At 36.1% G+C, this 23812-nt stretch overlaps 1 protein-coding gene across 1 annotated transcript in view; it reads left to right on the forward strand.

Annotated features, from left to right (window-relative positions):
- Window positions 1-5195: 5195 nt before the first annotated feature.
- Window positions 5196-23812, forward strand: part of LOC136876117 (gustatory receptor for sugar taste 43a-like) — a 28159-nt gene continuing 9542 nt past the window's right edge. Inside the window, exons 1-3 of the mRNA XM_067149799.2 lie at window positions 5196-5385; window positions 11766-11834; window positions 19702-19791. Coding sequence (XP_067005900.1) covers window positions 5197-5385; window positions 11766-11834; window positions 19702-19791 — 348 coding nt within the window. The 5' untranslated portion in view covers window position 5196. The remainder of the gene's footprint in view (window positions 5386-11765; window positions 11835-19701; window positions 19792-23812) is intronic.

Here is a 23812-nt window from a genome sequence, read left to right on the forward strand (position 1 = left end):
CCACCACAATAACACGCAGTTACCTACATGTGGCAGATCCCGCCCTCCCTCATCGGAGGGTCTGCCTTACAAGGGCTGCACTCGGCTAGAAATAGCCACACGAAATTAAAAATCTGTTTGGTTTTCGATCTTAAATTTCTAGTTTAGGCATAACGAGTGGAAAAGAAAGTGTGAGCTCTTAAGTTGTTCCCTGTTGGCTAGTATAGGGACTGATGAATCATCCTCTAGGGGCAGCACCGTTACTATCTGAGGGTTGGTATCTGTAGTTGTAATATGTTTATATTCGGCAGTGTTGTTCTGTTAAGGCATAAACTTATGTGTCGTGCATTATTGTTAAGTGAATATGAAGAGTGTATGATTTGGTGATGGTATTCATTTATTTAGTGTAAACATAGTGCTGAGCTTATAGAACTTACAAACATACCGAGGAAGAAATAATGTCTACTTGCTTCGTTCCAGGCTGTAAGTCTGGCTATAAAACTACGAAAGGTAACCACTTCATCAAACCAACTAAAAATGAACCAAAATGTTCAAAATGGGAATAGGCAGTTCCCAGAAAAGACAAAAATCTTGCTAAGGAATTTGTAGTTAAACGGGACTCACTTTTAATATAAGGCGAACAGGTAAATATTCCTAGAGATAGATGGAAACTGAAAACTGGCACTGTACCTCATATATTCCCCAATTTGCCACTATATCTCACAAAACAATTAAAGAAATGAAAATCACACCACAAAAGACAGTCTCCGAAGATGGAGGAAAGTTCAAGAAACAAATTACACAGGCCTCACCCCAATTAATTTCAATGCTTTTTCTGAGAGTGCTAAAAGAAATGAAGTAAGTTCAGACACAGCTAAAAAGATAATAAGTTCACTTACAAAAATGTAGACACAGGAATGTAATATAATGACTATCCGTAATAAATTGAAAAACACTAATGGTACGATTTTGTTGTTAGAAAACCAACTAAGAGATTCCAAATTACAAATTATTTAAGTGAGCCAACATTAAGCAGAAAGTGAAAGATGATTATTGACACCATGCTAAAAAAGAAGAAAGGGATGAGGCTCATCTCCGAGATTAGTTAAAGGCCTTAAGTGTCATTACGGGCTGAACACCTGTGCCAGTAGTGGTATCGAGAACTATTTCTGTGACGAGAAGAGTGTAAATAATCGCACGGGAACTCTCATATTTGACAAAGTAAAATGAAGAAAAGAGGTTCAGTTTAATACCAAGTCATTAAAAGTTGATGGATTCGTAAACTTATGAGAACACACCCAAGAACACGGAAAAATAAACACACATATCATGCATTAGTGTGCATGTTTCAGCCCTATTGCGTAAATTGGGTTAACCGGTTTTTGTGTACGCAAGCCGAAATTCCACACCCAGTGATATTTTGTCACAAATTTTAATCTAGGTGGTCTTACAATTGGAGAAAATTGGCGCCAGAATTATTGGTTTCACTTCAAACTAAGTCAGTCTAATAAAAAGGTGTGGAAATGTTTAAGAATAAATGGAAAAGGGAAGGTCATGTGGTCTATTTCTAATCCTTTTGATTCTATTAGGAGACTGAACCGTTTCAGATGCTGTACAGATAATTAAGGGCATCAAAAATTATTTCCACGACAAAAAGCAAGTCTATTACAATAATGAAGTTGTGCACTTTAAATTCTATTGACAGGTTTTTGAAATGGATAACTGCCATAAATTTGCAGGTTTGAAAGTTTGCCACAAGTTAACGTCTGCACATATAAAACCCACTTATTTCTGCTCATGAATGTGAGACTTGCCTTTCAGTTATTTAGTAATTCTGTTGCAAATGGCATAAAGATTTTTAGGCAGATAAACTCAAGAGGGATTTGAAGACAGTGAACCGACAGAAACGTTCATTAGGGAATTAAATATCCTAACACTCGTAGGTGTATTAAATATTTCTACACCAGCAGAGGTTCGTTATAAAGACTGAACAGGGAATGAAACCTCAATAAAATGGAGAAATTACCTCAGTGGGAATAATAATAATTTTGCTTCGGAAAGAACTCTTGAATCCCTAAGAGTAACAATCGAGAGCACCATACAGGTGTCCAAGTTTTTATGGAAAAGTGGATTCCGAGATGTGCTCACAGCCAAATTTAATCAAGATCCACTAGAACGGCACTTTATTATACAGTACTGTGCTCAGTAAGATGTGATGACCACTCTTCAACAATAGATTTTCTGAATTTACACATGCTGCAGTCTATTTATATCCCAACAAAACTTGCCCTGTCATCAGGTAGTAATTGTGAGCCCACGTCTGATCTGACATTGACATCATTCGTCAATTAAATAACACTGGCTAAAAAGACAGAAGAGACAAATGTGTCTGTAGTATAAAAAAGCACAAAATAAAATAAGACAGGCACTAGACTTCACTAAGAACATGGATGACCTCTTACTGGACTGGGAGAACAATTTAGACCTACCGGTACTTAATGTTAATAACCACAGTCTTGGTAAGGACTGTTTGATTTATTATCTAGGAGGATATATAGTAAGCAATGTATCCATGGTCACAAAATGTCATAAATGTGTCAGCCTGCTTCACAGAAAGCCTACTGAAGAAATAGTTGCCGCGGCCCTCACACTTATTAGTGACTATAGCAATAAGTACAGCATTGACAATACTTTCTTCACCCATCCTTCAAGAGCAGTTTATAATGTGTTCTTGCAAGTTGAAAGTGTATTGGAACAAAACCGCTCTTGTGAACATAGTCTATATAGCGATATATTTTACTAGTGTTTGGACTGTTTTCACAGTATCACTATTAATTTGAAAGAATTAGGGAGCTGTGATGACCATGTTGTGGAGATTATCCCTAAACTAAAGTGTTGAATTTATTTTTTTAACAAGGCAGATGAGAAAGGAAAAATCTTCTGACACCACACAGTCTACCCGGAAGCTATCTAAACTATCTGACAACTGACTTCTGGAATGGTAAACAAAAGCATAATATTTTGCATGCAATAATTGTCTTTTATTCGTATGCTGACTTGTAAGCTCAAGCTCACTTACTGCTGGAAGAGCAGCCTAGCGGAGGAACCGATGAATTAGGGGAGGGATCACACTTTTACTTTCTACTCACTATGATTTAGGGATTGCGTTCATGTAGTAATTGTGCCATACGGTAATAAGCTTGCTTGTTAAAAATTTCTTTAACTGTTTTGGTTTTTGTTTTTGATATGATTTGATTAGTGGTAATAATCGAGTCATAAGTCATAGCAACTATCTTTTTTTCTTGCGAAAAGGAGACGACATGGAAAATCTACAATATGCATTTGGAAATATAGGGCATGTACTTATGCATAGTGCCTGAAAACAAATTCTGACTTCAGGAGATTCTCGTAGGAAAGTGACAGAACACAGGCCATTGGTAAACATTGTTTTATTATGGTATAGACAACAAGTACATAAGACTACGCACAAAGGACAGGTCTCCACTGGTTACAGGCTTTCAAAATAATCACCCAAGGCTTCCACTGTACGTTGCCAGCGGTGGGGCAGGCGCTGAATACCATTCGCTGCATGTGTATCGCTAACGTGTGACACCTCTCTCCGAAATGCTGTTACGATGTCCTCTTTGTTAGCATACCATTGTCCACATAATGGCTTCTTGACTTTGGGGATTAGATCATAGTCACACACCTAATGCTCCCCGCAGCCCTGCATGGCATTGGCGTGCATTTCTGCTGCAGAGAACTGCTATTTTAATATATGATCGTTGCTCCTGCTGCTTGTTGACTTCCATTTTGTGATGCTCTCACTCACACACTGAACTTGGGGGCATGCTTAGACCCACACTGTTGTTTACATACACCATCTAGGGGCATCATACGCAAGTACATACCGTATGTTTCCAAATGCATATCTTAGATTTTCCTTGTTGTCTCCTGTTCGCGAGAAAAAAATAGTTGCCATGACTTATGATTCAACCTCCATATCAGTCACCATGAGCAATTACTATAAGACGGAAGTTAAACTGTATTTATGTTCAGTTGAATAATAATGTATATTTCTTTCTTTTTAAATATAGAACTAGGCCTATCAGCAAACCATTACTATGCTAATTACATTTTTTAGACAGCCTTTTTATTTAGCATTTAGGAACCAAAAAAGCATTAATAACAGGCCACATTATAATTTAAATAAAATGATTATTCTAACTTTAAGGTAGTTTAAGTATCATACTGCATTTTATGATTGTTTTGTACTGTACTGTATGCTACAACCATATCAGGTTGCTAATATATTTTATTACTATCATTTCATTTAGAGAAGAAGCTATTCCACCCTTCCATGTGGGCTCCACATTAAAGGGAGGCCTCACCTTGCAAGTCCTCGTGAAATAACAAAGAACGTTAAATTATACAAACAAACCTGTTACACAGAGCAGAGAAGAATTTAGTCAAATTTAATTTAATGTATATTATAATTATGTGAGGATGAACTAGTCCAGTATACCTATATAAAGACTTTGTTAATGTGCTCAACGTTGGAGTAAAACAAGGAATAATTTTTAAGACAACTGAAAAATGTATTTTCAATATTTATTCATTGTAAAACAAGATACAGTACATAATAAAAAGTTAAAAACTTAACTTCAGCTTTTAGAATGTTTTGATTTAATTTGATGAAGATTGAACTTAAGAAATGTATAAGAAATATACAAAAAATCACTTAATGTTTTTGTAAGGGAGGTCAATGAAAGTTTCTTGCCCGGGGCATTTATGGTTGAGAGAGGGAGGGGGAGGGGGGTCAAGTCATTTGCCCTGGGCCCGTCAAAGCTGTCTACGGCCCTGCCAAAACCAATTTAAATCTTACTACTTTATTGTTTTTGTGATGTTTTGTCAGAATGAACTGTAAATTTGCTTTTGACCTTCTTATTGCACTTCATGAAATTATTTAATATGACCTTAGAGAACAAAATTCGTTAAGTTGTACTGCATCCAAATTAATTTTTTTATTTTCATTGTTCAGCAGGTATAAACCATCAGCTGAACAGATTGGTGACATCATCAGGGGGCAGCTTGCGTAGCTCATCAACTATTTCAAGAAGCAAATATAAACCATCTCGTCTTGAATGTCTCTGTCCCCTACATGCTGAGCTTTGTGAAGCCGTGACCATGGTGAACTCAGCATATGGGTTCCAGATTATGGTGGACATTTTAACTGTCTTTCTTCATCTTGTCATTACACCCTACTTCTTCCTACTTGACCTTCTTTACCCAGTAACATATGGTAATACCGACCCTTCCTTTCTATTCCTACAGCTTGCTTGGATTGTAGCCCATGTATTGAAACTCTTCCTGATCATCCAGCCATGTTCTGCTACATGTAATGAGGTAAGTTAGACCACAAATAAAATTCTGTGCATGCATGCAGTGTCACAGAGTGATGGAACATTCTCAGGTATGAACAAATAAACAAATAAAAGCTCCTAAGAAAGATAGGAACATACAAAAAAGGAAAAGCATAATAACAAGCTAGTGTAGATAAAGGGAACAACAGAAAAGAGTGACAATGAGAAATATACACGAGAAACATGCAGTTGTTAAATTTGTGAATTAATTGTGGTAGCCACCCACCAAGTCCTTAAGTGCTTCCTGAACAATCTCATTCCATCTAATCAAATAGCAAGCACTAGTTATTGAATGATCATCATCATCATCCAGCTGACAGATTACTTATCAATTGTCTACTTAGTCCTTTCTTAAATGAGTTTGAAGAACTTGGAAATTTAAATAAATAAATAAATAAATAAATAAATAAATAAATAAATAAATAAATAAATAAATAAATAAATAAATTAATTAATTAATTAATGAATTAATTAATTAATTAATTAATTCTCCATTGATCTGCATTTAGGGCAATCACTCAAGTGGTATATTCCCTGTCAGTTCTTTACATAGTCCTTTCAAATAATAGCAAAGGGTTTGAAAATTGATCAAACATTTCCCTTGATAAATAAATAGTATTATACCATTCCCTAATTCCTCTTGCTATAAATGAATATTTGCTCCAATTTGTCCTCTAGCATTACAACTTTATTTTCATATTATAATCTTTCCTACCTATAAAAGCTCCACTCAAGTTTATTTGTTTACTAATGTCATTCCACACCATCTCTCCACTGAGAGCTCAAGCAGCTCATCTTCTTTCTCTCGTCTTCCCAGCCCAAACATTGCAACATTTTTGAAACGTTACTCTTTTGTCAGAAATCACTCAGATCAAATCAAGCTGCTTTTCTTTGGATTTTTCCAGTTCATGAATCAAGTAATCCTGGTGAGGGTCCCATACAACATACTCTAGCAGTTTTTTTTTTTATCAGAGACTTACACACTCTCTCCTTTACATCTTTACTACAACCCCTATACACCCTCATACCCATGTGCGAAGATCTGTATCCTTTATTTACAATCCCGTGTATGTGTTTACCCCAATGAAGACCTTTTATTATATTAACACCTAGGCACTTATAGTGATCCCCATAAGGAACTTTCACCTCAAAATGCAGTAATAAAAATCCGTGAGTAATTAAAAATGAGAGGACTTTTCCTCTTTGTAAAACAGTGTCTCCACCGCTCGGCAAATACATGTATAGAAGATAATCTGAACATCTGATCATTGAGACAGTCATATGGAGGCACAGCCCACAGTTCATGACATTCGGTGCCCACCCGTCAGCATTTATTCGGGACTTATCAGCAACATTTAATTAGAATTGAGGGGGAAAGGTAAAATTGAACAATAATAGAAAATATTTCTAGCAACATTATATAGGTAGCTTATACAATTTTGCAATAGTAATTTTCTTTTATTGAGCAAAATTAAGCAGAGTAATGAAAAACATACTTGTAAAAATATGTATTTCTAAGTCTGTAATAGTATGAAGGTTCGGTTTCCTTCAAAATATTGGGAGCAACTGCCACCCCTTGCCACCCCCGAATTACTCCTATGGTTAGGGGTTTGTTTAGAAGAGTTATTGGGAGTAGCATTTAAGGAAATGGGATAGACTAGGGAGCAGTGATGAGGGTATGGGAAAATGAAAGTTAAGTAAGGATGATGTTAAGCAAGGATGATATAATTTTTTTTGTGTTTAACTTTAGAAGTAAGTTATTGTAAAGAAAGGAATAGAAACAAATAATTTAATAGACATATATTTGTCAGATATTGTTATAGGAATTGAATCATGGCTGAGAAATTATATTATGGGTGTGGAAATTTTCTCACGGAACTGGAGTGTTTATCGTAGAGACAGGTTAGGAACAATAGGAGGGAGAGTATTCATACTGGTGAAAGAAGAAATTGTAAGCTACGAAAAAAGGATGAGAAACATGAAATTCTATGTATAAGGCTCATCTCTAAAGATAATAAGCAACTTGTTGTTTTTTGGGTAGCACATTCCTGGAACTGGTGACACTGACTGTGATGCAGAATTATTTGACAAGATAATCAGCTATGTGAGAAAGGAACGTTAGTGTAGTGGGTGATCTCAATATGCCAAATATTAACTGGGAAGTTAAAGAGTTGAGAGTTGCTATAATAGTCCCAGTGTAAAAAGGTAAGGGTGATAAACATAAAGTAGATAATTACAGGTCAGTCAACTTGACATGCATTGACTGGTTTAACAGAAGGCAGTCTGGGTTTCAGAAAGGTTATTTATTGAATTGAGGCTCAACTCGCACAATTCCAGCAAGATGTAGCAAACAATTTAGATTCAGGAGATCAAATGGACTGTATCGCTATTGACCTACCCAAGACTTTTGTCAAGTCCAATTGCACTCATTTTTGCTAGTAGTCTCCCATGATCTACCCTATCAAATGCCTTAGATAGGTCAATCACAATACAGTCCAATTTTAATTTTATGTAGAATTTTAATTTTATATAAAAACATTTTTAGACTTGACTAACACTATTAATTTTACTAGTAAATAAATAGGCACATGATATTTGTTAGATAACTTTGAAACCACTCTGTCAGCTCTACAAGAAATTTGACTGAACGACTCTGCCAGCAGAAAACAAGCCAATGCTCTGTTAAAAAATGTGGAGAATTTAACAGTCTTATTTGATTTGATTTTACTCAGAAAAGTTCTAATGCAATGTTACTCGTTATCAAAGACCCTATAGTCCAGTAGCATGACCTACGAAGTTGTAAAATCAGTGAAGGAAAAGACACTTGAAGTTTTATGATCTTTTAGAACTGAAGAATGATTTACTCACTGCATGAAAGTAACAGAGAAATGTGGATTTAACTTAGAGCAGCAGAATTGCCAAGAAAAAGCAACAATCAGGCAAAAGTTGGTGATGGGAATAAAGCTCCATTTGAGATAGTGCAACAGTACTACAAAGTTACAATGCAGTTTCCTGTTATTGGCATACTTAAGCAAGAGATAGGGACCATACTTCAAGAAAATAACTTGGATGTCTCAACTATTTAAGGCAAGTTCTAAATGGAAGCAAAGTAGACGTGGCCAGTGTAAAACATGTTTGTAAATTTTATACCTCAGACAAAAAAACTACCTGAGCTCCAGTGTTTCTTTTTGCAAAATGGAAAAGAAAAAGATGTCCAAAAAAAGAGCTACTGTTTTGTAGAGAAGTATTTGAAAAGTTTGTTCACTCTCATTATTTAATTTTCCATTTGCTTTTTACAGTTTCAATGAATTCAGCAACATGTGAGAGGAATTTTTCATGCTTGCGGTGTTTAAAAACATATGCAAGAAAATCTATGAGAGGTTATTCTCTTTGGCTTTTTAGCTATTAAAAGGAGTACTGGTGTTGCCATTTCAAAAGTAATTAATGACTTCAATTCAAATTGAAAGAATATTTCATTTTGTGTAAAAATATGATATGATCAGATTATGTAAAATAAAGACAAGATTTTGCCTTTTGCCCATGTTGCCTGCTTGATTTTTACTTTTTGGATAAAAACAGGCCAAGTAACAAATATATTTGAATTAGGTCTACTTTTTAATTCTGTGCAAAAGTTTTTCATTTTTTCAGAGGTTAGGATGTTAAATAAAAGTGATTAACATCGAATATTACAGGAAAGTTAGAGAATATTAGCAATAATTATGTAGTCGTAAAAATTGCTCTCATGGATTCATGAATCCCCCGGTAATCCCTGCCCCCCCTCCCCTACACCCCCAATCAAAATGCTTGAATTACGCTCATGCACCTAACTTATACATATCATTGCAGTTCAAATGAAGACTATTAGAGCGTAGATCCGTAACTCCTATCCACCCATTAGGATCAATAAATCTCACTCCCAGCTTCCCAAATACCCACTCCACAGTTTCATTTAAATACCTGGCCACCCTCCAGTCAGTATCCCTTCTACACAGTACTGGACTGATAATAATCTCACTCCCTTAAACTTCTCCTACACTGTCATAACCAGATTTCATACATCCCCAACTATGTTAGTACCTATTTCTGCTTGCCTTACATTGTTGGTACCAATGTGGAAAAGTACCACCTTCTCCTTACCCTGCCCTTTTTATCAACATCTGCCTCGACCTAATTCCTGGATAACACCTGTCTTCTACACACTTCCTCACATGCCTAACAACAGAGTTGCCCATGACCAGAGCCTCAACTCTACCCACCTCATTAGAATCCCTCCTCTCCAAGTCTCTTGTAACTTCCCTGACACCTGCAGAACCTACTTCCTCCTCCCTTCCCTCCCTCTCACAAAACTTTTCTACCTCCCTCTTGCTATCTTCTACTCTACATTCTCATTTCCTACCAGTGCCTTTCCTCTTGCCTCCCTCCTCTGTAACACTTTCCTGTTTCCCCCTCTGCTGTTCTTCCTGCAGTGACTCATGATACCTCTCTTGAACTCACTCCCTAAGGAGAACCCTTAGCTCTCATTTACCTTTCCCTTAAAGCATTAGCCCTCTTGTCTTCCACAACTTCTCCCCTTCTTTCCCCTCCCTCTTGCCTACCTACAATATTCTGTATATTGATTGAAGGAGACGCACCTATGTTCTGATTATTATTTTTTGTGTTTGAATGTCTTGTACGACATAAATAAGGGTTCAAATTTTATAATAATTGAAAGACCCAAAAGAGGTGCCAGCTGTTGTGAGGTTAGATTCAGACACATTGCTAGTTGTCTGCTCTGTGGACAACAGATAGCACGAATACGACATAGAGTATGCAGCAGTGGTACGGTACCCAACTGAAAGTTAAAGTAAGCTAGCGAAATCATTTCCATAAACAGAAAACCTTGGCAATAATATCTCAAGAAACTTTTTATATGGAACTAGCAGTCTCATGCTGTTTATTAATATTATCACAGATATACTTATTTGCAAAGTTTTGAGATAATGAAATAATACATGTGAACTCTCATAGTAATGGAATGTAATATTATATCAACAAGCACTTGAAAATACATTGCAAATAGAAATTGAATTACATTTGTTTTTCTGCAGTTAACTTTTTGAACTTACTGCAAATTATTGATATTGATTCGTCAACTTTGTACACCGTATCTATCTGTGAAATTATTAATCCATTGCTGTAGGATGAACAGTATTATGTGTCACACTATTAGAATCATAAATGTATAAATTCCTTTGAGTTTCAACCCTGAAGCATCCTACATAAAAATGACCATGTGGAAAATATGTTTCCAAATAAATCCCTGCTAATTTCAGCAATTGTCCTTGAGCCTTGTTTACAATCATCACAAAAGCTCCATTATGCTGATGTAGTACAATCTCGTAAACCAGCAACAGTTTCTACTACTAAACATGTAGTTATGATTTTCCGTAATGATGAAGTTGAGGTGTAAGATTCAGAGCAACTTTTCCAATAGCTACAATCTATGTCTAAAATGAATTCTCTACAAATTAGTATAAACAGAGTTAAGAAAATAAAGGAATAATGTTAGAATTAAGAAACAAAGAAGAATACAAAACTATGGTACATACAATTGAAGCAAGTAATTCACACCTGAAAGCAATCATTCTATACCCATTCATGGAATTGAGCTTAATTTTCCAGAGAATGAATTGCTAGATTGTATCATAGATCAAAATCCAGCTGTGAAGTAAGCTACCACAGTAGGCTTGAAGACATAAAGAAGCGCTTTCTGATGATGTCAAGAGATGGAACTACAAAATATGAAGCTGTTGTTGAAGTTAGCCTTGCCAAATTTTTGGCACTGCCTCTTACACAGCTAGAGGGAATGTTGAATTGAACATCTTGAGCAGGTGTAACCATGATTACGGCTAGATATTCCTTGGTTGGTTTCCGAGAGTAGGGAGTTTTTTGGAAATATCTTAGAAACGGCTGATCTTAGGGCCTTAAAATGTTGTTTTTGAAGTTCCCTATGGCCTAACCAAATATTGTTTCTTGCCATGATGGGCATAAAAGGAGGTGTGTCTGGTCCTTCTATGACAACTTTGATTCTGTTGTTTTGTGCCCCCTTACATGTAGTCATAATTTGAATTTGACAACATAACTACCTCTATGACCTGTCTGAGTGCCTCATGCGCCTTGGTGTAAATTTTGGTACTGACAGTGGAGGCATGTAAATTTATAAAACGAACAAACAAACTTTCATTTCATTTTAAAGATATAGATGAATTAAATATATTTATTTTAATTATGTAATAGTGAAGTTTACCAAAATAACTGTTTATTATTCCAGATCTTTGTGGTCATTTGAAATGTTTGACAGGTGAACTCCTTCATTGTTTACAGGCCAGACGTACTGGGACACTGGTTGCTCAACTGCTGAACAACTGTCATGATTCAAGCATAAAAAAGCAGGTAAAGCTTATATTATGTATTGTATTGTATTTTATTTCATCCAACTGATCATACAGTGATATGGGACACGTCAATAATCATATTTACAGTAAGAAAGGATAAAAAGTAATATACATGCCATGAGAACTTAAGAGAAATATACAATGTAATAAAGAAGCACAGAGAAACCAAAAGAAAAAGATACATAAGTTAATTTTCAAGAGCTAAGTATTCTTCAATAGAATAAAAACAATGATTAGAAACAAATTTGAATAATTCTTTCTTCAATTTTGAACACGGTTTTATACTCTTAATGAAGTCTGGCAATTTATTAAACAAATGCACTCCTGCATAACTCAAACTTAATTCATAAAGCTTAGTTTTGTGTGGTTGTATGTGTAGATTGTGTCTATTTCTAGTATTATACCTATATAAGCTGAGTTTATTGTGAAACTTATTACATTCTCTTTCATATATACAAGTGTTTGGAAGATATAAAGGCTACGCAATGGTAAAATCAAATAAAGTTTAAAATATTTCTTGCAGCTTGTCCTCCTGCCGACACCAGCCGTTCCTCTAATTACTTCCTTTTGTAACTTAAAGACGACTTCTTTATATCGTGAATTCCCCCAGTAAATGATACCATAGGTTAGTATGGGATGGACATATGCAAAATACATTATTTGACAAACCTCTAAATTAAAACTATTTTTCAAATATTATCATGAAATAAATTCTACTAAGTTTCTTTCCTATAAACTCAGTAGTTTTTCCCATGTTATTGATTCATCCATCCACAAGTCAAGAAATTTTGTTGATGATGAGTATTCAACAATGGTCTCTTGAAATGATATTGGACAACTTTCTATATTTAGATTAATCTTATGGTGAAATCTAATCACAGAAGTATTCTGTTTTCTTAAGATTAATTTATTATCTTCAAGCCAGCTCAAGATATTACTTACTAAATTGCCTGCCTGTAATTGCCCTTCAGAACTTTCACCAGCAAAAAAAACCCGGCTAATATCATCTAATTGCACTCCTTGCATATTATTGACAATTTGGACCACATCATTGATAAATTCTAAAAATAATAATGGTCCTAAAACAAAACTGACCCCTGTGGAACACCATGATCTATGTTTCTGGCACAGGAATACACATTTTTAATTTCATTTTTGCTCAGATCACTACTGGTATATATTTCAACAATCTCTTTTCTATTCCATAAAAATGATTTGAACCTGTTACAGGCCATTCCCTGAACTCCATACATGTATAACTTTTCTAAAAGCAAGCTGTGGTCAATTAAAGCAAAAGCTTTTGTTAAGTCTAAGAAAATACCTAAACACGCACCCTTCCCATCTAGTGTGTCATATATACGTAGGTGGTTTGAAAAGTTCTCAGAATGTACTAGAATGAAGTATCTTACCACGGTGGAACTGCTTTTGTTTTTCAACATAGTCTCCCCGCAGACTAATGCATTTGGTCCAGCAATGTTCCAATGCCTTGATCCCATCTCGAAAATGAGATTCCTCCAGGCCTGAAAAATACCTCTCCAATTCGGCTGTCAGTCCTTCCCTTGTAGAAAATCTCTGTCCACCGAGGAAAATTTTCAGCTTGGGGAATAGATGAAAGTCTGATGGTGCCAAATCCGGTGAATAAGGTTGACGTGGCAACAATTCGTTGCCATGGCAAAACTTCATGAACTGGGGTACGAATTGTTGCCACGTCCACCTTATTCACCGGATTTGGCACCATCAGACTTTCATCTATTCCCCAAGCTGAAAATCTTCCTCGTCCTGATGGTGCTCCAATATTCAGCTTCTCCAGTAACTCCTCTCCTCGTTCATTCAAGTGACTCCTACTGACAAGCTCCATGGTTTCATTACGAGTTTTCCCTGAATACTCTGTGTTTTCCGGTATTGCAGTCTCTGATGATTGAGGTAGAATCACATTAATTCCTTTCAGTTGATTTTCTTCTCCAGGGCATCCTTCTCTAGTGGTAGCACTCACCTCAACTGCTTCCCCAGCTATTCACACTTTCATTACCTGCGAATGTTCTGCATCTTCTTCATCTTTATCGAACAGCAATGGTATGGCATTATCCATGATAGATGTTCCTGGGGTCTCTCTTTTTTTTTTTTTCCCCTATCATATTACATAGCTGCTTTTTCCCTCTTCTGTTAAGATGCATGCCATGATTTGTGAAATATACTCGATCCATATTGCCCATATCAATTATTTCTGTATTTTGAAAGCATTTGACAATCTTTTGTAGCCACCTGTGTCTATCATTAACTAACTTATTTACACAAGACCATTCAATTAAATCATGTCAATTATTACATTTACATTGGTGGTCTTTAATTTACAAAGTGATTTTTTCACCCCAGACATTACATTTGATGCTTCATTACTAGCAATATCATTCATCCTTGCCATAACAACCATGTAGTCATTCTCATTAAGTGTTCCCACCTCTTCCTTTTCTGACTTAAGAACCTGTTCGAACAGAGCACCTGGCTTGACAAAACCTACAACTACATTCACCGGTAGCATATCACCAAGTTCGGCAGCAATACCCCGACCGTGGCTTTCCCCGTACACATCTACCTTACATTTCTTCTTCTTCCTCAGCCCAAGTACAGGCTTCCTTGTAATGGCTAGAACGTTATTAGTCTTTACACATTCTTCTTCACTAGACGTAATTGATTCAAGGATCTGGAACTTATTCCTTAGTTCAATGCCTAGGCCTATGCCTCGATCATGATTAGTTTTAGACCTATTGTTGCAACTCCTCGTAATTACTTCCGACCATGTCTCAGTTTGCACTTCAAGTCACATCATTTAAGCTAAGTCTATTATGTTTAACATTTACAATGTCCTTCCTTAACATTCGAATAATTTCATCCCTTGAGGCCAGTTTGGATAATAAATTAACACAGTTAAAACAATTTCCTGGTTCCACATGAATGATGCGTGCGTCACATACACAAACACTTCACGAATTATTTTCCCTTCTTCTTCCTTTCATTAAATTCTATACACTCACTACTTTCCATTAAACTATTACATTTCTGAAAATTCTCAACAGCTTAAGGAGCAATACGACTGGCAGGCGCCATCTTACTATATATGCAAAGATTATTTTAAGATAATCCTTCACAGAGAATTTGCTCTTCTAATACAGAGTCTGACCAACTAGAAAGCAGTTAAACAAATTCCTTGAATGATGAAACATTTATTTGGCATTAAACATCAAATACATAGCCTTCATTATCATACATCAATACATACAAACATAGATACTCTCCATATAAACTAAATGAACATATTCCAATTATAAAACTGCATTTTTTGCAAACCTAAGAAATATCTAAGGAGTAACTCACAGTATCTTTCAAGATGCATGCGAAGCAATGGGTCTGTTAGAAGATGATTCCCAATGGGAAAATACGTTTTCTGAAGCTGGTGTTTCTAATACAGCCCAATCACTCAGACATTTGTTTGCCATTTTGGTAACATTTTGCCAAGTTATGGACCCCCTTAATCTTTGGCAAAATCATCGTGAAAGTATGGCTGAAGACATATTGTACCTCAGAAAATAGGAATGTTCTTCAGATGAGATTAATTATGACGACAATATTTTCAACGAAGCTTTGCTGGAGTTAAATAAAGTAGAATCTATTTGTGGACAAACTATCAAAGACTTTGGATTACCTCTGTCAAACAACACAAGCCTGGAAGCCAGTAAAGACTATTTACAAGAGACATCCTACGATGACTCCCGTCTGTTACAAGTAGTTCGAAATGAGATTTGTTTAAAAATCAACCAGAAAACTGTTTATGATGCAGTAATGACCTCAATTAACAATGAAAAAGGCAAAAAATATTTCCTTGATGCCCCTGGAGGTACAGGCAAAATATTTGCAATTTATTGCTCGCCATAATAAGGTCAGAGAAAAAAATCGCTCTCTCTATGACTTCATCCACACTGCAGCCATGCTTTTGGAAGGTGGTCATACTGCACAAGCTACTTTCAAGATCCCACTTAAGATATGTCCTGACGATGCACCCAGCATTTGTAACATACCAAAACAAAGCAACACAGCTTAATTAATACAAGATTGCAAATTGATTGTTTGGGATGAAGCTTCCATGTCACATAACAGCTTTGTAAAGGCATTAGATACAGCACTGTAAGACTTATGAATAACAACAAATTAATGGGTGGTTGGACTGTGTTATTTTCTGGAGATTTTTGCCAAAGACTAAAGAAGTTTTACCTTTGGCCAGATGTAACCAAACTGGAACTAAAAGTCAATATGAGAGTTTTCTCATCTGGACAACATGATAGGGCCTTTGCTGATGTTTCACTTCAAATAATGGTGAATTTTGAATTACCAACCAGAAACAGAAACATTTGAGTGACCTATGTGTTTTGTCCTCAGATCTACAGGACTTGATAGAACAGGTTTAGCCAGATCTTTCAAATATTTCTATTAAGATGCAGTCTAGGTTTGATGAGCTGTCTTAAATTTACTCGTCAGTTGATACTGTCCTGGATATAGAAGAGGTGTACAATATCCAAATGAATTTTAAAATTCTTTGACTCCTCCTGGAATTCCTCCCCACAAACTGATTTTAAAATTAGGTTCCCCTATAATAATACTCTGTAACCTAAACACACCAAAATAATGCAATGACACAAGATTGCTAAAGAAATTGTTTAAAAAATTCTACTTCAGTGCATGATCCTCACTGGGTGTGGAGCCGCTGAAACTGTTTTGATCCCTTGAATATCAATGATACCCACCGACCTACCATTTCAGTTTAAAAGGCTCCAGTTTACAGAAAAAGTATGTTTTAGTATGACCATAATAAAGCACAGGGCCAAACTCTAAATGTTACAGGTCTAGACCGGAGTGTTGAATGTTTTTCTCATGGTCAACTCTACATGGCCCTGTCACGTGTTACTTCCAAAGAAAATTTATGTTGGCTCCAAATGGAGAACCACATAACTTAGTATATATGGAGATATTTAATACGTAAGGCCACCCATGTGAAGCCAGGCCAGGTCAGCAAGAATATATGTTTTAAGTTACACCAACATAGACAGATCTTATGGCAACGATGGGAAAGGAAAGGGTTAGAAGAGAACAGGAATTGAAAAAGAGAGGTCAAAGAAGAAAAACAAAAATAAACAGGTAAATGAAAGCAATGTCAAACTAAGCAAAAGGACCCTTGGTTAAGGTGACTAGATGACCACTACACAAATGGAGGACATTTCACCATACTGTAGGACACTTAATCCAGCAACAAAACTTTACCTCAAACACTTCTTGTCATCATACTGCAGGTCATTAAATGAGTTGCTGATTTGTTCTGGAATGTATTTTAAGAAGAAAAATACTGTACATCATATCTTATCATTATGTGACATTGTATTCACACTCATACGTGTCTGCTGATATGCTGATCATACTTTTTCAATACATAATATAAAGTTCTGTTCATTCAAAATGTCTCCAATTGTACTTCACAAATGACAAATCATTCACTGATTTAACCCCTATGCTGCACAATTAATTATTGACCCATTCACAAAAGAATGCGATTATGAGGCAAAAAAAACTATTCAAATTGGGTCTTAAATGTAGTATCCATTTTCCAGTAGGTGATAGCTCATTAATGTAAATAATGGCCATTACTGGACATTAACAATTCTTATTATTGACTATAGATGGGACTGTGAATTTTAATTTATTATCTATTTATTGCCTAAAGAGCAACAATATCTAAACAATAACCTCAGGCTCCGTTGTATGAGGACAGCAGATTTGAATACGTACTACAGTTATTATATAGAATACCCTCAATACAATGAGTAGTGTAGGCTTTGGCTTAGCAGCGGCTAGTTTTGGCTAGCCTTGCAGCTGTACGTTTGGGAGGCTGTGGGGCTGGTCCCTACCATCGTCTGTCCTGAGAATAGTTTTCCAATTTCCTGCACTAAGACGAATGCTGGGACAGATACTTTTAGAGGCCATGGCCACGACCCCATCACCTTCTCCCTACCTGAAATCACTTCTACAAATCTCCTGGGCATGAGAGAGGGTGTTACCCTCTGGGAGGCCTGCCATACCCCTTCGAGGTATGAAATGAAAGCTTGCTAAAAAAAACCTCAATATATGTTGAACATATACCTACATAAAGACAGACAGGGATTTTTCCACTACACAACACATTCATATGCATCGGTCTTGGCTACTCTCTCCCACTACCCTAGATTTTTCAATGCCCTTCCAGCTTCCAAACTCAGTTAGAAAGCATCCAGTACACAAAGCAGAAATGAAAACAAGCAAGAAAACAAGTTTTACAGCATCCTTCAAGTTGAATGTATTTGAATATGCTATAGAGAATGGAATGAGAGTGGCGAGTCATAACTACGAAGTGCAGCCATGTATGACTTATTATTGGCATAAGCAGAGGCACAAAAAGTAAGAAGAAATTAAATTTTATGAGTTATATTAAAATATTTTATATAAGTCAGTTGGCATTAGAACCAAATTTTTCATATTTCAGGCAGTTGCTGCATGACAACATCGCAACACTGCACAGCTTTGAACTCCACATGGCACTGTGCGGTTGTGGCACAGCAATTAGTCATGTGACAAGTCAGCTGTAGTAATGCAGGAATGGGCTGATACAAAACCGTTTAAATGTGCTAATATCACTTTTTGCATAAATAAAGTATAGATTTAAATAACTATTTTGTGTGTTGATTTACAGATGCTAAATAAATATGGTATTAGAGAAGAGGGAATGTGCTGGGTTATTAACCAATCAAAATCCTCTAGCAAGTGATCTGGCAACACTGTGCCATCAAAATACTGATTTTTTTTCTGGTTAAGGGAGTAAAGTATAGTAACATAGCAAACTGAAATATTTCCTCTAAAGTGGACTAGTCGAATATCGCAAAGCAAGGAAAAAAATTGCATTCGACTGTCACAGCATAAGGGTTAATGCTTAAATGTTTAAATTTCATATTTATGAAAAATTTACCCATTACCCTTCAAATTTAAAATTTGCTAAATTTTGCTATTTTGCTTTACGTCGCACTGACACAGATAAGTCTTATGGTGACGATGGGATAGGAAAGGCCTAGGAATGGGAAGTGGCTGTGGTCTTAATTAAGGTACAGCCCCAGCATTTGCCTGGTGTGAAAATGAGAAACCATGGAAAACCATCTTCAGGGCTGCCAACAGTGGGATTCGAACCCACTATCTCCCGGATGCAAGCTCACAGCTGTGCGCTCCTAACTGCACGGCCAACTCGCCCGGTGATCAAATTTTGCAATTTTAGTTTTGTTTTTATCCAAATTTATACATTTTAATTTGAAAAGAAGCACTAAAAGCAAGAAATCTTCAAATGCATAACATTTTGGCACATTTTTCAGACTCCTAGACATAGGCCAAAATGTAGGATTTGTCCAGAAATTTGCAGGATGCCTGGTCACGCTACCCATGGTCGTCTCCCCACACTTTCAAGTAGACAGTATCTGAGGAATCACTTCTTGAGTTGCAAGAACCTTGCCAGCTGACATTAGAGTCTTAGCTTTCACTGGTGCTGTCACCCCTTTTCTCTGCCACTTCCTACACATGTCAAAGAGTCTTTTAGTTGACTCTTACAACAGGCAGGGGATGCTGTGGATGTAAATCTACACCTCCACCCAGAAAGGGGCTTAATTCTATATTTTCTTCTACATATATGGATAAAAATATAGTAGGAAAATAATCTTGAGGTATACATAATGTTGCAAATAAAATCTAATGTGTCGTCCTCTTCTTAATTCTTTGCTTGCTACAGTAAAAATTTCCATTTCCAGCTTGAGACATTTGCTCTCCAACTTATTCACCAGCGAGTGGAATTCTCTGCCTGTGGCTTCTACACACTCAACTTCCCTCTGATTGCTTCGGTAAGTTTAAAAAAAAATATATTCCTAGCAGCATTCACTACAACAGTAATAAATTTTTATTTCCAACGATGATTTACAAATATATGAGTTATCACTTTGCAAGAGGATATATTAGCTAAAGTTCATGCCGAACACAGTTGTCAGCCCTTCATGTTTATTAATATTCATGTTGTCCTTATTAGTTATAATTATGCTAAGGAATTACATTTTAAAACTTTTTCATAACCACAACCCATTCAATCACATTATTGTGGTGCTTGTAACATGAAGTGCTAACACACTAGATATGATAGTAACAAATCACTGCAAGGAATCACAGCCTCTTAGACCCTTGCTATAATGTTGAGCATTTGAGAATGATCATGGACCATTGGATGGTGAGCTTTCAGTGTTTATTCACGAATACCCTATTCACAGCTTGGTGCATGCAATGTTATTTTTATTATATTTTTACCATAGAGAGCATATTAGTGGTTTCTTCCACTTTGGTAAATACTGCAGTAATAAGATGCAAATATGAGGTATCAATGTATGAGGGGGGGATCAAATATAAACAGGATTTTATTTTTTTATTTAAATTCATTTATTGAAAAACACAAGGCAATTACAATTTATTTTTCCACATAGTTTCCTGCTTTGGAAATGCATTTGTCCCAGTGTATGGGCAGCTTTGTGATGCCCTCAAAGTAAAAAGAACAGAGTCGTGTCACCAGCCAGTTGCGCATGATGTCTTCCACACTCTCGTCACCTTCAAATCGTTCCCTTCTAGAACTTCTTTAAGAGGTCCGAACAAATGGGAATCGCAGGGTGATAAGTCCGGGCCGTAAGGAGGATGATCAAGTGGATCAAGTGGATCCCAGTGCATTTCCTGTAGCTTGGAGACAGTTAGAGCTGCAGTATGGGGACGCGTATTGTCGAATAAGTTGGTCTCGTCTTTTGCGGTGATATGCAACCCTCCCCTTGTTCAACAGCTCGCAGTAGTAAGCAGCATAGATTGTGCGTCGCTCATGCAAAAAATCAATCAGCAAAACGTCTCGCCGATCGAAAAAAACTGTTGCAAGAACCTTGCCAGCTGACATTCGAGTCTTAGCTTTCACTGGTGCTGTCACCCTTTTCCTCTGCCACTTCCTACACATATGTGTCCTTGACAATGTTTGATCACCGAACTGTGCAGCCAATCTCTGGCAAATTTCCACTGCTGTAACTCCTTCACGAGCAAGAAATTTTATAATTATGTGTTGTGCAATGGAGGGGTGCATCTGTTGCTCCGATATCGTGATCGTTACTGACAAAACAGTGGGAAATATTTAACAGCATGCTCTCCCCACTCCTAATGGTCCCGCCTAAGCATAACAGAAGCATGGGGCCAGTCCTACCAACTGTTGATGTTCAGGAACAAAAATCCAGTTTATATTTGATTGACATTCATATTTTAAAAACTTGGTATATATATTTAAAATGTTACTGGTTAAGGTGACTGGAAAGTAGAACAGTATATAAGGATTGTCCAATTTGATATTGCTCTAGTGAATGAAATGAATATGGCACAGTCTACTGGAATAGAACATCTTCAATGTCATCTCAAGAAGTAAAGAAACTACCGGTATTTGACATCCCTCAATGAAGACTTGTTGAAGAAAGATGAATACAAGTCATGCCTTTCTAAGATTGATGATTTTACAGCAAAATTAATACTCCTAATCCTAGACTGCAGCATAAAGCTCAATGTAAAACAATTTTCAAATTCATCTTTAGCAAAAACTTTGTGCTGTGAAAGTACTAAGACAGAAGCCATAACTTAAAATGTTTTGACTCCTAAAGCTCTGGAGATTGAACTCGAAGATCTGCGAGGTTCCAGTGAAAAATATGGCACTATAGAACTGATGCTTCATATTGTTTCATAATGCTGTTAGATATTGTAGTGCACAAAAAAGTGGTCAAAAAAGTTGCTTTATATCTATGAAGATAACAATGAGACTTCTGATGCCATTCCTGCAAAACTCTGTGGTATACAGTATTAAAAAATCTGAAACTAGATATGAAGAGTATCGGTGCATGTATGGCTGAAAATGCTGCAGTAAATTGTGGCAAAAACAAGTAATGAAGAGTTTTAAGGCACTAAATCCCTCCATTATTAAAGCAAAGTTTACTTGCCACATTCTCCAAACTTGGCTAGATATTCTTGTCAGAAGTTGAAGAATGAGTTGAAAGGTTAGTATTGACAATTTATGATGAATTTTCTCACAGTGCTAAGAGAGCTGCAGAATTAAAGTCTTGCTTTGAGTATAATGAATAATGCTTTGGATAGATTATGATACTGAAATGTTGGCCAACTGTGAAATTGTATCCCTTCAGCCAAGATGAAGAGAATGTTCCAAAACATAATACAGGATTCATTTTTAGTGAGGATAAATTGAAGGATGATACAGGCAGCAACTTGTCCATCTATAATGTTATTTACACTTCATGCATCAGTTCATAGGGATAATCGATTCAGTACTGTTTATTTTGCAGAGTGACAATACTTTCATTGCGCATGTCCATTCTCATATAGTTACTTTGAAGGATAAATTAATCTCACCTGAATGATGTTTTTTTGTAGGAAAAGTTGCTTTATCTGTAAAGCATTTACCTGCACATGAAAATAATTTGTTTGTAAGAGATGCAACAGAGGTGTAGCCTACTCAACGGGTCTACAATATTTGGAAGATTGGTACAATTCTGACAATAACATTTCAGGATATTTCCATTTGTTGAGCATGGAAGATGAAAAGGTCTTAGAAATATGTGATCTTTCAGTCATGGTAATTAGATTCTCAACATTTATATAATGAAATATATTCACTGAGCAAGGCATTAGACAGGTTAAGAACATTGGATGTTCCATTGGATAAGAAATAGCATCATTTTTTTCAGAAGTGTAAAAGTAAAAGCCAATAGAAAACAATACCGTAGGTAAAATTCTGTCTGTTCCTGTAAGCAACTCTTTGGTAGAATGTGCTATTTCATATTCTATATTTGGATGGATGAAAGAAATAGACTGAGAAAAGAACTAGACACGCCTGAACTCTTTGTAAAAGTTCATTTCAACATGTCTTGTAATGAATATTTTAATTACATTCTCAAACCTGAGCAGCGAATTTGCTGAAAAGTGCAACGAATTCAAAAAGTATAAATTCAAAAGTAATGTTTATGTGTGATTCATTGTATTTTTTCTAGTTAGTAATATACACCATAGTTTGGTCTATTGATTTAGTTTGAACAACTCACTTGATTTATTGTGCAGTCATTGTTACTAAGCATGGAATTTTAATTGATTCAACTAAAACATCAATATCTCTAAAATTAAAGTTCTTATGCAATAATTTTTACGACACAGACAAAAAAGGTCCATTTGTTATTGTCAAATGTATGGCATATTTTTCAGTTTTCTGAACAATTAAGTACCGTACATTAATTAACAAATAAAGTACTTAGTACTGGAACGGGACAAACACGTGCCAAATCAAGTCATATATTGAGAGACAGGAACAAGAAAGCTGTGCAAGGTGAGGCGAGGGGAGAGGGACGCAGTGCCTGGACTGTAATATCTTTCTCCGATGCCTTGCACTCAGAAATACGAGCGACGTTCTATCTCATTGCGTTCAAGTTTTGTAAATGGAAAAAAGTGTCAGATGCTTACATTATAACGTGCTTTAGATTTCCATCATTCTCATTTGAGGTTAGAGCTTCACCGATAGCCTTGGTAGCCCTCAGTATACCCCACTGATAAAAGGTCAAGGACATCTTCACAATTCATGCACTGTCGTCTTCCAATATATAGACTCTCTTCTCATACAGCCCACTTCCTCTACATCCATCTGCTATCAGTACTTTTTATCGTTACAGAATATATATGAATATTTCATAACTCTTCATTTTGTCTAGTGCAACATTATCGGCACCCTCACTAAAACCATATTAATATATATGGATAAATAATTTCTTTGGGTCGGAAGTTGGGAACCCTGATGCTGAGAGA

Source organism: Anabrus simplex, chromosome 1 (assembly GCF_040414725.1).
Source record: "Anabrus simplex isolate iqAnaSimp1 chromosome 1, ASM4041472v1, whole genome shotgun sequence".
Lineage (NCBI taxonomy): Eukaryota > Metazoa > Arthropoda > Insecta > Orthoptera > Tettigoniidae > Anabrus > Anabrus simplex.